Source organism: Scyliorhinus torazame, chromosome 9, assembly GCF_047496885.1.
Source record: "Scyliorhinus torazame isolate Kashiwa2021f chromosome 9, sScyTor2.1, whole genome shotgun sequence".
Lineage (NCBI taxonomy): Eukaryota > Metazoa > Chordata > Chondrichthyes > Carcharhiniformes > Scyliorhinidae > Scyliorhinus > Scyliorhinus torazame.
Window position 1 is genome coordinate 269351747 of NC_092715.1, and position 12823 is coordinate 269364569.

At 50.5% G+C, this 12823-nt stretch overlaps 1 protein-coding gene across 2 annotated transcripts in view; it reads left to right on the forward strand.

Moving 5' to 3' along the window:
* The window catches only part of tek (TEK tyrosine kinase, endothelial), a 148976-nt gene extending 142107 nt beyond the window's left edge, over window positions 1-6869 (forward strand). For both annotated transcript variants that reach the window (XM_072517482.1, XM_072517483.1), the window contains exons 22-23: window positions 3270-3369; window positions 4689-6869. In XM_072517482.1, the coding sequence (XP_072373583.1) occupies window positions 3270-3369; window positions 4689-4763 (175 nt within the window). In that variant the 3' untranslated portion in view covers window positions 4764-6869. The remainder of the gene's footprint in view (window positions 1-3269; window positions 3370-4688) is intronic.
* The last annotated feature ends 5954 nt before the right edge of the window (window positions 6870-12823 follow it).

A 12823-nucleotide genomic window follows, 5' to 3' on the forward strand; every position in this document is an offset into this window, starting at 1 on the left:
TCGTGCACCACCCCCGGGACACAGTCCTCTATCCTTGATGCCAGTACCTTTGCCAGCAATTTGGCGTCCACGTTCAATAGTGAAATAGGTCTATAGGACCTGCACTGCAACGGATCTTTGTCCCTCTTCAAAATTAGCGATATCGTCGCCTCCGACATCGTCGGGGGTAGAGTCCCCCCTTCCCTGGTCTCATTGAACGTCCTCGCCATTAACGGGGCCAACAAGTCCACATATTTTCTGTAATATTCCACCGGGAACCCGTCTGGCCCCGGGGCCTTCCCTGCTTGCATGCTTCCCAGTCCCTTAATAACCTCGTCCACCTCAATCGGTGCCCCCAGGCCTGCCACCTCCTGCTCCTCCACTTCCGGGAACCTCAATTGGTCCAGGAACTGCCTCATCCCCTCCTCTCCCTCTGGGGGTTGAGACCTATACAGTTCCTCATAGAAGGTCTTGAACACCTCATTTATCTTTCCTGCCCTTCGCACCGTGTCTCCCCTTTCGTCTCTAATTCCTCCTATCTCCCTCGCTGCTGCCCTCTTTCGCAATTGGTGCGCCAACAGGCGACTAGCCTTTTCCCCATATTCATACCTCCTCCCCTGTGCCTTCCTCCACAGTACCTCCGCCTTTCTGGTGGTCAGAAGGTCAAACTCCGTCTGGAGTCGTCTCCTCTCCCTGTACAACTCCTCCTCCGGGGTCTCTGCAAATTCCCTATCCACCCTTAAAATCTCCCCCAGTAATCTTTCCCTTTCCTTGACCTCTGTTTTCCTTTTGTGGGCCCCAATTGAGATCAGCTCTCCTCCAGGTATCTCTCAATACACCCCCGCACTCTTGCACACACTCCCTCATCCGCCATCAGTCCCACATCTAATCGCCAGAGTGTTCTCTGTTCCCTGTCCTCACCTACTTCCAGGTCCACCCAATGTGGGGCATGATCCGAAACCGCTATGGCTGAGTACTCAGCTTCTTCCACCCTAGAGATCAGCGACCTTCCCAAAACAAAAAAATCTATCCGGGAGTACACTTTATGGACATGGGAGAAGAAGGAAAACTCCCTAGCCCTAGGTCTAAGAAATCGCCATGGATCCACTCCCCCCATTTGGTCCATAAACCCCTTAAGTACCTTGGCCGCTGCCGGCCTTCTTCCGGTCCTTGAGCTGGATCTATCTAGCCCCGGGTCCAGCACCGTATTAAAGTCCCCTCCTAAAATCAAGTTTCCTGCCTCCAGGTCCGGAATACGCCCCAGCATCCGTCTCATGAATCCCGCATCGTCCCAATTTGGGGCATACACATTAACCAACACGACCTCCATTCCCTCCAGCCTACCACTCACCATTACATATCTACCTCCGCTATCTGCTACGATGTTCTTTGCTTCAAATGCTACCCGTTTCCCCACCAAAATGGCCACCCCTCTGTTCTTTGCGTCCAGTCCTGAGTGGAACACCTGTCCCACCCATCCTTTCCTTAGCCTATCTTGGTCCGCCACATTTAGGTGCGTTTCTTGGAGCATAACCACGTCTGCCCTTAGTCCTTTCAAATGTGCGAGCGCTCGGGCCCTTTTTATCGGTCCGTTCAGGCCTCTCACGTTCCACGTGATCAGCCTCACTGGGGGCTACCTGCCCCCCTCCCGTGTCGACTAGCCATTACCTTCTCTAGGCCTGTCCCATATCCCGCCTCCGCGCTCCCGCTCGCTCCCCCAGCGTCGCACACCATCCCCGCTCACCCACTCTTTAGCCATTTCCTTTTGGATTTCTGCAGCAGCAACCCAGTTGTCCCCCCCCCCCCCCACCCCCCCGCTAGATCCCTATCTAGCTTGATTGCTCCCCCCATATCACTTCCGTAAGTCAGCTGACTTCAACTGACCCCGGCTACTCCTGCTCACTCCTCAACCCCCCCCCCCCCGTGTGGGGGAACTCCCATCCGCCTTGCGCCTGTCTTCCCGCCTTATTCTTTTTGGCGCGGGAACATCCCTTTACCTGACCCGCCTCTTATGGCGCAGCTCCCTTTCCCCTCCCCCTCCCATTCCCCATTCTCCGACTATGTCCCGTCTTTCCCCCCTCACCGGCGCCCACATTTCCCCAATGTCTCCCCCCTTCCCTGTTTCAATTAACTTCCACCATAACATTAACAAAAACAATAACAATAACAATTCCCTGCAGCATCAGTCCCTCAGTTCCGGTCCAATTTCTCTTCTTTGATGAAGGACCATGCTTCCTCCGCCGTCTCAAAATAATAGTGTCTCTCCTGATACGTGACCCATAGTCTTGCCGGCTGCAGCATCCCAAACTTCACCTTCCTTTTATGCAACACCTCTTTGGCTCGGTTGAAGCTCGCCACCTCCGCACTCCAATCCTGGTATATCCGTACCACAGCATCCTCCCATCTGCTACTCCGCACCTTTTTAGCCCATCTCAGGACCTCTTCTCTGTCCTTAAGGCGGCAAAATCGCACGATTATCGCCCTCGGTGGTTCTCCCGCTTTTGGTCTTCTCGCCGGAATCCGATTTGCCCACTCCACCTCCATGGGGCCCGCAGGGGCCTCAGCACCCATCAGTGAGCTCAGCATCTTACTCGCGTACGCTCCACAGTCCACTCCTTCCACACCCTCAGGGAGACCTAGTATCCTAAGGTTCTTCCTTCGCGTCCGCTTTCTAGGGCCTCGATCCTTTCCGCACACTTTTTATGAAGTGCCTCGTGCGTCTGAGTCTTAACCGCCAGGCCCAGGATCTCGTCCTCAATATCCGTCACCTTATGCTCCACCACGCGGAGCTCAGTCTCCTGGGTCTTTAATGTCTCCTTGAGCCCCTCAATTGCCTGTAGCATCGGGGTCAGCGCCTCCCTCTTCAGCAGCTCCACGCACCGTCTCACGATTTCGTCCTGCTCAGGCCCCCATGCCGCCTGCGCTTTCTCCGCCGCCATTTTGTTTTTCTCTCCCTCTGACCTTTTGGTCGATGATTCCTCCGGCTGCAGCCGCCGCCGCCGATTTTTTCCTTCTTCGTTCGGGGGGGGACTCCCTTCCCACACACCCCACACCGGGTCGCGTAGTCGAAAAATTCCCCGTTGGGGCTCTTAAAAGAGCCCGAAGGTCCGTCGGAGCTGGAGCCGCCGAAACGTGCGGCTAGCTCGGCATCACCGCAACCGGAAGTCTCTATTGGTTAATTGTTGATGCAGCTTTAAAACTGCTTTAACATTACATTCAACACAAAGTGCAAATATAATGTCTTTGTGATAATGCACGTTGTCATAAACAGTGATATTCAATTCTTTCAGATACGAGTTAATGTTACAATGCTGGCGTGAGAAGCCTTACGAGAGACCAACATTCGCTCAAATACTGGTGTCCCTCAACCGGATGCTTGAGGAAAGGAAGGTAAGTCTGAAGACATTGGTTGAGATAATCCTCAAATTCTCACTTCCAGCGAGGAACTGTACTCAGTGTAAGTGCGGGCGGCTGAGGTTGCAATGCTCAACCCTTACCGCAGACTGCATAGAATCAGAGAATTACTCAGCGCACATGGAGGCCACTTGGTCCATCAAATCTGTGCCAGCTCTTTGAAGGAATTATCCAACAATTATTTGACTCCCTCTGCACTTCCCCATAGTGCAGCATTTTTGAATCTGCTTTAACCCCCCATGACAGGCAGCACATTTAGATTGGTATAACCTGCTGTGTAAAAGAATTACCCTCTTAACTCTGCCCCCTCCCTGCCCACCTCCACCCCAGAGGTCTTTGTATATAATCTTAAATCTGTATCCTCACGTTCTTTCTACCATTGAAAAGAGTTTTATACAGTTTATTCCTGTTCATGTGAAAACCGTTCATCGTTTTAAACAGCGGGCGTTATTTCCCCCCCCCCCCCCACGCCGGGTGGGAGAATCGCCAGGGCACCGCGCAAATCACGCCACGCCGCCCCGACCCCCGCACACGATTCTCCCCACCCCGGAAACCAGCGGCGTGCGATTCGCACCGGGCCGCTCGGAGAACCGGCGAGCGGCGATTCTCCGGCCGGATGGGCCGAGCGGCCGCTACGATACGAAAGGTTCCCGCCGGCGCTGTCCACCCCTGGTCGCTGCCGGCGGGAACTCTGCGGGAACGCTGGGGGGGGGGCGGCCTGTGGGGGAGGGAGTGGGGCTCCTTCACCGGGATGGCCTCCGATGGGGGATGGCCCGCGATCGGGGCCCACCGATCGGCGGGCCGGCCTCTCTCCCCCCCGGGCCTACCTCCTTCCACGCGCGGTACCAGAACACACGGCCCCATGTTGGTGAAGGGCCGGCGTGCGTAAGACGTTCCTCGCGCATGCGCAGGATTGGGCTGCCCCAACTGTGCATGCGTGGGTTGGCGCAGCTCCCATTTGGCACCGCGTAAGGAGGCTGGAGCAGCGTGAACCGCTCCAGCGCCGTGTTGGCCCCCTGTGGGGGCCAGAATAGGTCGTGACCGGGCCCTGTTCACGACGTTGTGAACGCCGTCGCGAACACTTGGTCTCCATATCGGAGAATCGCCCCCATCATCTCTGGGAGCTCTTCCCTTAACCTTCTCTGTTCCAAGGAGAACAATACCAGCTTGCACCCACATTGTGCCTGTTTTCTACACTGACTGTCCACGCTCACTCCATATTTTAACGTGTTCTTCTGGTTTGAAACTGGTCGGCTAGGGTCCTTGACACTTGTTGTTTCTGTGCGTTCATTTAGACCTACGTGAACACAACGCTGTTTGAGAAATTTGCTTATGCAGGCATCGACTGCTCTGCTGAAGAAGCTGGGTGAACACTCCACGGGGCAACGGCAGTCGTGAAAACTCAACTAAATTGTGTTTTGTAAACTTTTGTATATTACGGAATTGCCAACACATGCAATGCACTATAGTAGATTATTTTTGTGGAAATATGGAAGTGATTGGCGAAGGTTTATTGACAAAAGTAAGTTTGCAAAGATCGAGTGTCACCATCAGGAATTTGTTTTCAAAATGGATGACAAATCAATATTGTTGCTTTTACGTACGTTTGGAATTTTTTGGTTTGTGCATCGTAAGTGAGCTGACCCAGGATCTGTTTTGGACATTCATATCAGTAAATTAATCTGAACGTGCTTCAGTTTTAACCTCATGTGTGCATTACTTTTTACAACACACTATGAAGTCAGAAGCAATGTTGAAACCAGATTATCTCATAAAACCAACACAGGCATTGAAATTATGTTGGAGAATGATGGACACAAACATCTGCATTTGCATCTGAAACTCCTCCCAACTTCACTTTAGTGGAGATGTCAATCTGCGTCTTTTATTTTGAAGTGGCAGTGACAGAAATCTAAATGAATATGTTCAGTAATTGTATCGATTATCCCACGTTATAATCTTAAAGCTGCAAGGACAAAAATGAACAAGATGACAGAAGTGAACAAATGGAGGTTACAATTAAGTGTAAGAAAAGGCAGGTTTGCATTTTAATAGCGCCTTTCAGGAACTCCGGAAATCCCAAAGTGATTCACAACCAATGAAGTATTTTTGGGAGTGCTGTAATATAGAGGACACAGCGGCCAATTTGCATGTTAAACAGACTGGAATCTGATAGTGACCAAATGATCAGTTTTAGTGATGTTGGCCAAGGGAAAAATATTGGCGCTTGGATTCTGGGAGGAATTTTTGATCTTTCCTATCCACCTGAGAGGGAGGATGAAGCTTAGATTTACTATCTCACCCAAAAGATGATGCTTTGTAATTGTCCACTTTAGAAATAGAGTCAAATTGGAGTTGCTAACTCATTGAATTGAACCTGGTGAGCCTTTGATTTTTGTGTCCATGACGGAGCTGGGTGGGATTTTGGCAAGAATGTCGGGTTGATTTAAACCTGGATGATGGAAATGTATAGTATTTAAATCTGAGCTATCTCCATGGCAATTATCACAGTGTATATAGTTCCTCTATGTTAATCCTGAATAAGAAACAGTGTCGTTTATAGTTAGTGGTTTAAGAGTTGAGGTTTATCTTGGTGGCCAATCTAATGACTAAACTCCTTCTTAAGTCTGTAGCAACAAAGAACAAAGAAATGTACAGCACAGGAACAGGCCCTTCGGCCCTCCAAGCCCGTGCCGACCATACTGCCCGACTAAACTACAATCTTCTACATTTCCTGGGTCCGTATCCCTCTATTCCCATTCTATTCACGTATTTGTCAAGATGCCCCTTAAATGTCACTATCATCCCTGCTTCCACCACCTCCTCCGGTAGCGAGTTCCAGGCACCTCGTGCCTCGTACATCTACTCTAAACCTTGCCCCTCTCACCTTAAACCTATGCCCCTAGTTGTCTGCAGTGTTTGAGAGTGACGGAACTGATTAGCATCAGGATATTTGTTACTCGTGTTACTTAAATGCCTTCTGCTATTTTCGGAGTCAGTGAATTTCAACTGTTTCGTTAATCCAGCCATTTCTGACAGCCTCGTACTATTTGGCTTTTAAACAATGTGTAAAAACAAAAATTTCATTGAATGTTTGACTTTGTGAAACAGGCCTATTTGATCTCCGTTACAGCAGATTATTAATGCTGGCATAGCAATATATACACAAAAGATATTATTTTAAATCTGCTTTCTTGATTATTGTATCAATATTTGAGTCTGGCTACCTGTATGCATGTGTAATATTTACAACTATTTGTAAGCATTTCCTGCGAGTTACGAGCTATATGGATATTTTAACTGGAAGCTAATTTAGAAAGGCTGGCAGTGAGATATACTCCACTGCGTCGCTTGTTAATCATGGTTCCAGCTTCCTTGGAGATGCTGGATTTGATCAACCTCCTGTAAGAATAGTTACAGTTCTTAAAATTATTTTTGGCAAAGTAAATAAATATTTCCTTGTTTTTACAAAGTTACTATATTTAATCTCTGTGTATCCGTTTAATTTGTTTTGAACAAAAAGCATGTTTGTTAAAAAATAGCCTAGGCAGAAGTAAAAACAGATTCAACACTGTGAAAGGAAGAGAATAAAATCTTCAGTGTTTCAAGTCAGCATCACTGCCATTATTGCCTGCTAAAGTTAACTAATGTAAAGCCCGTTTCCACAAAGCTTCCCTGTAAACATTTTCCCTAAAAATCCTTCTGTTAAAATACACAGAGAATATTAACAGCATGTTGCTAAAATTATCTCAACAAATTAAGTGTCTGGTAACATATTAAACCTGCAGGTTAGGTGGGGTTAACTGGGATAGGGCAGGAGAGTGGGCCTAGGTAGGCTGCTCCTTCAGAGGGTCAGAATAGATTTGATGGGCCGAATGGCCTCCTCCTGCACTGTAGGGATTCTATGGATTCTATGGGCTCAACCTGGTGTGATGGTGACGCTAGACCCCGTCTTTATGATGACCATCATTATGGTAAGAGATGAAAACTGGTTTGGGCCTTGTATCTCAGTCAAATTTCTCACTGACAGTCACTGCACAGGTCCTAACGTGAAGAACAGTCATTGACAATAGGTGGACAGTTGCTTGCACTGTTCCTCCTTCAGGTTCCATACCCTAAGAAAGCGTTGGCAATCATGGATTGGTCTATGGTTATACTCGGCAAAGTGTCACCGTTGGTTCTGTTGCCGCACCCCGAGTAGCGGCTCCGAGATTCGTAGGTGCAGAGCGGGAGACCCTGCTGGATGCCGCAGAGGAGAGGCGGGCATCCTGTTCCCCAAGGTGGGAAGGAGGCTGCCAGCCACTGATGTCAACAGGGCCTAAGCTCAGGTGGCAGAGGCCGTGAGCGCCGCGGAGCCTGCTGCCAGGACCAGGCAGCAGTGCACGACCTCCTCAGGGCGGCCAGGGTGAGTCACCACCTCCACATGCCCCTGGCACCACCCTCGGCCCATGCTCCTCACACCCATCACCAACCGCCCTCCCCCCCCCAGTCCAATGCGGCCACCACCAGGCAGACCGGGAGGCAGTGTTGGGTGAGGATGGGAACCTCCAAGCCCGCCAGGCTGAATCACCACCAGCATCGTACTCCTGGCACCACCCCTGCCCCACACACGGGTAGCCCCCCCCCCCCTCCCCCACCCTCCCAGAGGGCGATCGAACCCCTCCTGCTAGCAGTCCGTGAGCAACCCACCCTGAACCACGTGGCAACACCCACACCGCCCCTCACGGCCAGGTGCCCTGCACATACACTGGCCGCGGACCCCCTGTGCTGCCCACGTCCGAGTAACTCTCACTCTGCATTATCTGTCCCCCAGGAAAAGGCGGCCACAGCTGCAGGGAGCGGGAAAGAAACGGAGGGGGCCAGCTGGACCTACGGCCCCTCACCGTCACAGGGCAGAGGGCGTTGGACCAGGGCGGTGGGGTTGAAGAGTGGCCAGTCGCCGAGGGGTTCGGCATCAAGTGTTGCTGGAGTGGCATGGGTTTCCTGGGGCTTGGGGGGCCAGCCTGTGGGGCAGCGGCGGATCAGCTGGGGATTTGTACTTCATTGTCCCATCTGAGTGTAGCGTCGCTTGTTGCGGTTTCTGTCTCGGTTTCCCCTGGTGGACACTTGACGGAGGTTTCTGGTGTTGGGATGGCATTCTTTGTCCTTGGGGGATTTCGACAATCTCGGAATGGGATGGGTGGTCTCGGATGTGTTTGGCGGTCGATCGGGGGGGGCCACAGCATTGAAGACAGCTGTTTTTGACCAGCGCTAACGCAATGGGACTTTTCGGTGTTGTATACTTCTCAATGACAATGCAGTCGGAGGGGGGCAGTGATTGGCGCTGCTGCCTCGTGGCGCCAGGGGCCCGTGTTCGCTCCCGGCCCCTGGTCGTTCTCCATGTGGAGTTTGCGTGTTCTCCCCATGTCTGTAGAGAGTCAGTTATGATCAGATAGTCTGGGAAAATGGAAGATGATCATTCTGTGCTTCTTTTGGACATCATTCCGTCTGTATTGTTGAAATAATGAGGATCATTTGAGTGTTCTTGCAATTCTGCTCCCTTTACTCACTCCACGTTTGGTGGCCATGTCTTCAGCTGCCTGCTTTGGAATCTCGTCCCTGAGTGTTTCTCACGCTCTTCTTCTTTAAAACACTCCTCAAAGCCGACCGAATCAGCCCAGCATCTGCCCCGATATCTCCTCATTTGGCGCAGTGTCAAATTTGGATCAATAAAGCTCTTGTTAAGCACCCGGGGACATTTGCTGGTTTCGAGGTTGAGTAACTGCAAGTTGTTGTTGTCGGGGTAAATGGTGTGCGGCGTGTCCTTGAGAAACAGACGTTCTCTTCCATTCCCCGGAACAGAGCAGAGTTTCACAAACAGCACAAAGGGCAAGCTGTCAGCAGCAGGAGAGTTGGCGGGTTATGGAGTGGGAACACAAACAGGAAAGAAGCTTGAAGCTGCCAAACAATTGGAGGAAGAGCAGGGACTGCGAGGGAACGAGCCACCCTCGCCGACCCCCCCCCCCCCCCCCCCCCCCACCCCTCACCGTGGAACACAGGAACCAATACTTTGCTGATGACTCACGCCTTCTCAGTTCAGTGGAAGCCACAGTAGAGTGTGAGGAATGACACTGTCCCGCGTGGGCAGGAAGAGGGAAATGCCTTCCAGGATTCTTCGGCTCTGCTTAGTGAGTCCTGCCGGATCCGTGCCCTCCCATAGCCGACGATAGGGCCGCCCCACCACTCACAAACATCGGGTATTTGGGTGTGACACAGCTGCCGGTAACCATGGAACCATAATTCAAGCAAAGGGGTGGGAAAAGGGAAGACAATTTGAGAAAAATAAATGCTTTAGAAATTAAAAACATCAGTGTGGTAAACCACTGTGTTCTGATATTAGAGGTTGTACGGTAGAACCTGCACTACAGGTTCACCTGGGCCCCTGCGTGCTAGCTCCGCCCAGGAGCCGGGTTATAAATATGCGTGGCCTTCAGCTCGCAGCCATTTCGTCAGCTGCTGTAGGAGGCCACACTTATAATAATAAAGCCTCAGTTTGAATTCAACTTCGGCTCCAGCCAAATTGATCGTGCCTCAATCAGGAAAGCAAATAATTCGATTTAGAATGACTGGCCAGATAGAGTGGCTCACTGGTTAGCACTGCTGCCTCACGGCGCCAGGAATCCAGGTTAATTCCAGCCTCAGGTGACAGTCTGTGCGGAATCTGCACGTTCTTCCAGTGTCTGCGTGGGTTTCCTCCGGGTGCTCCGGTTTCCTCCCACAGTCCAAAGGTGTGCAGGTTAGGTGATTGGCCATGATAAATTGTCCCTTAGTGTCCAGGGATGGTTAGGTGGGCTTATGGGGATAGGGCGGGGAAAGTGGGCCTGCGTCGGGCGCTCATTCAGATGGTCAGCAAAGGCTGGATGGGTTGAAAGTCCTCCTTTTGCACTGCAGGGTTTCTATGGATTTTATGGATAGTTGCTAAGATGGTTTCAAACATCCGGGCCAATTGCAAAGAGGTTTTACTGCTAATTAGAAATAATTTCATTCCAATGGAAACCTCATTCCATATGGTTCCATGGTAAGCTGATAGTTTTCTCTCATGATGTTTAAGTTTAGGAGCAGATCACCATTCTTCATGAAGTGGAGGAAAGTGCACACAAATAGTTTGAAAACTGCTGGGTGTTGTCATGATATGCAAACATGCAGTTAATGAACACATAGAATAGGACACAACCAATGAGCAGTCAGGACACTCAGGGGTGGGATCTCACTATAAAAAGGATGAGGCACTCACACCCCGCCTCTTTCCACTGTAGCCATCTGGGATGGCCACGTCCCGATTACAAAATGGACACTTGCAAAGAATGCAGGGAAAATTGGACAATGCTAAGAAACCAGCAGGTGCAAGCTCTGTCTGTTGATTAGAACCTTAAACGCTCAGAGAGGACAGAAACTACCAAACAATCTACATACTAATGAGCCATCTCCGGGGACAAAAGGGAAACATTTAGATACACAATGTTAGGACAGACTCCCCGGCGCCAGAAGAAGCTAAGACAAATCTAACTGACAGTAACCAGGACACGCCCAGCGATCAGGGAACCACCCCTCTATTGGAGGAAAATCGATACCGATGATTGGGAAAGACCCAATTAGTTGAGGCCAAGTTCAAGGCCCGCCCAAAAGCGCGCAAAGCCCTTTTTAGTATAAAAGGTATCCCCCAAGGGAGAATCTTCCTCCTTTGGCTTTGGCTCTCAGTGAAGAGAGAGACCTGCCTAGCAGCTGCATCAGACCAAGTAAGTCCCAAGTCAACGCACGCTACGAGATAGACGCTCCTAGTTGCTACCCTGTAAACAGCTCAACCCAGCAGCCTCAGAACCGAGCAACGGCCATTGTTCCTCTGACTGAGTGGGCACCCGAAGCTAAGTATAGGCTTTAGTAATAGTGGTAGTTTAGTTTGTAGAGTTTATGCATGAGTAGATTTGACTGTGTGTAAATAAATGAGCATTGATTTTGAACTAACTAACTGGTGTATCGAGTCATTGATCAGTATTCGGTTCTGAACCTTGTGGCGGTGTCGAAAAATACCTGGTGACTCTTGAGCAAACGTTAGTAAACAGAGTCAAATTAAGAACCAACCAAAAGTTAGCAACACCACAGACCAACATCTACAGAGTGAGACAGGGTGTATCCTCAGCATCACACCCCAGCACGCGGCTTAGAGCAAGGCTGGTTCAGTTAGACTGAGTTACTACATTAGATTAGCAGAGTCGAACTCATTGAGGATTGTGCTAATAGTTCAATTGAACTCACTTCAAAGTCTGGAGCATCTTTTACTCAAAACTGCATCAAGTGGCAGCTGGTGTTATTCCAAATTACATCACACAACAGGTGTTTCTCTTTGAGATGCTGTTTCTGATAAGGGAGGACGATATCTGTGGTCTCTCATGGCCGTGACCTATTTTTCAAACCTCGCCCTTCACCAGCACGTCCTTTACAGAAATTTACTTTACTGCGTCTATTTCATGTGACCTTACACTGGGATCTAGCTCAGTGTTATAGATCAGGATGAATGCAGTTACTTGTGTGCAATATATAAAGACCAGGCTATTCTGACCTCAGAGTGACCAACGAAAAAAAGCAGTTAAACTCAATAACTTCAAATGTAGAATGTGTTTGTCCCCTTACAATGCAGCCTGTGCCTGCACTGAGTTTGTACAGTTCACTACACCTTGTTTGCATGGGTATGTGTCAATTGTGTAGCAAATAACAAGCCGGATGAGAATCCTGCTTTGGATGAGAAAATTAATGGTGCTGGATTGTCCGTTTCAGTGGCTAAGTGTCGTCGCCAGCGGAGCATGTGTGGTGTCTTACGACCAAAAAAATAGACATGAAACCCTCACCGATTCCGGGACCGGTGGAGGACTAGCACCGGCGGTGACTGAAACCTCCGCCGCCCGCACCGAAAATGGCCGGAGATGGCAGGGTCCGGGGCCGTGCACCATACATTATTCCGCCGGCCGTGCGCGACCCCAACCTGCCAACCGCAATCCCACAGCCCATCCTCTGGCCACCCCCCACCAGTACCCCCAGCCCTCGCAGAAGCCCCCCCCCCAGCCAGTGACACGGATCCTGGCCGAGTGTGGTGGCGCTGGATACTGTTATGCGCCAGGGTTTAGAGAACCCCAAAGTGTATCATGGAGTTCACCTGACCCACAACTTTTAATAGATTGTGGTATGGGGAGCACAAGGGTCCACTCTCCAGGTCCTATGCAACAGAGAGACCTTAAGTATTTTTAAAATGGGCAGCACGGTACCACAAGTGGGTAACACTGTGGCTTCACAGTGCCAGGGTCCCAGGTTCGATTCCCCGCTGGGTCACTGTCTGTGCGGAGTCTGCGCGTTCTCCCCGTGTGTGCGTGGGTTTTCTCCGGGCGCTCCGGTTTCCTCC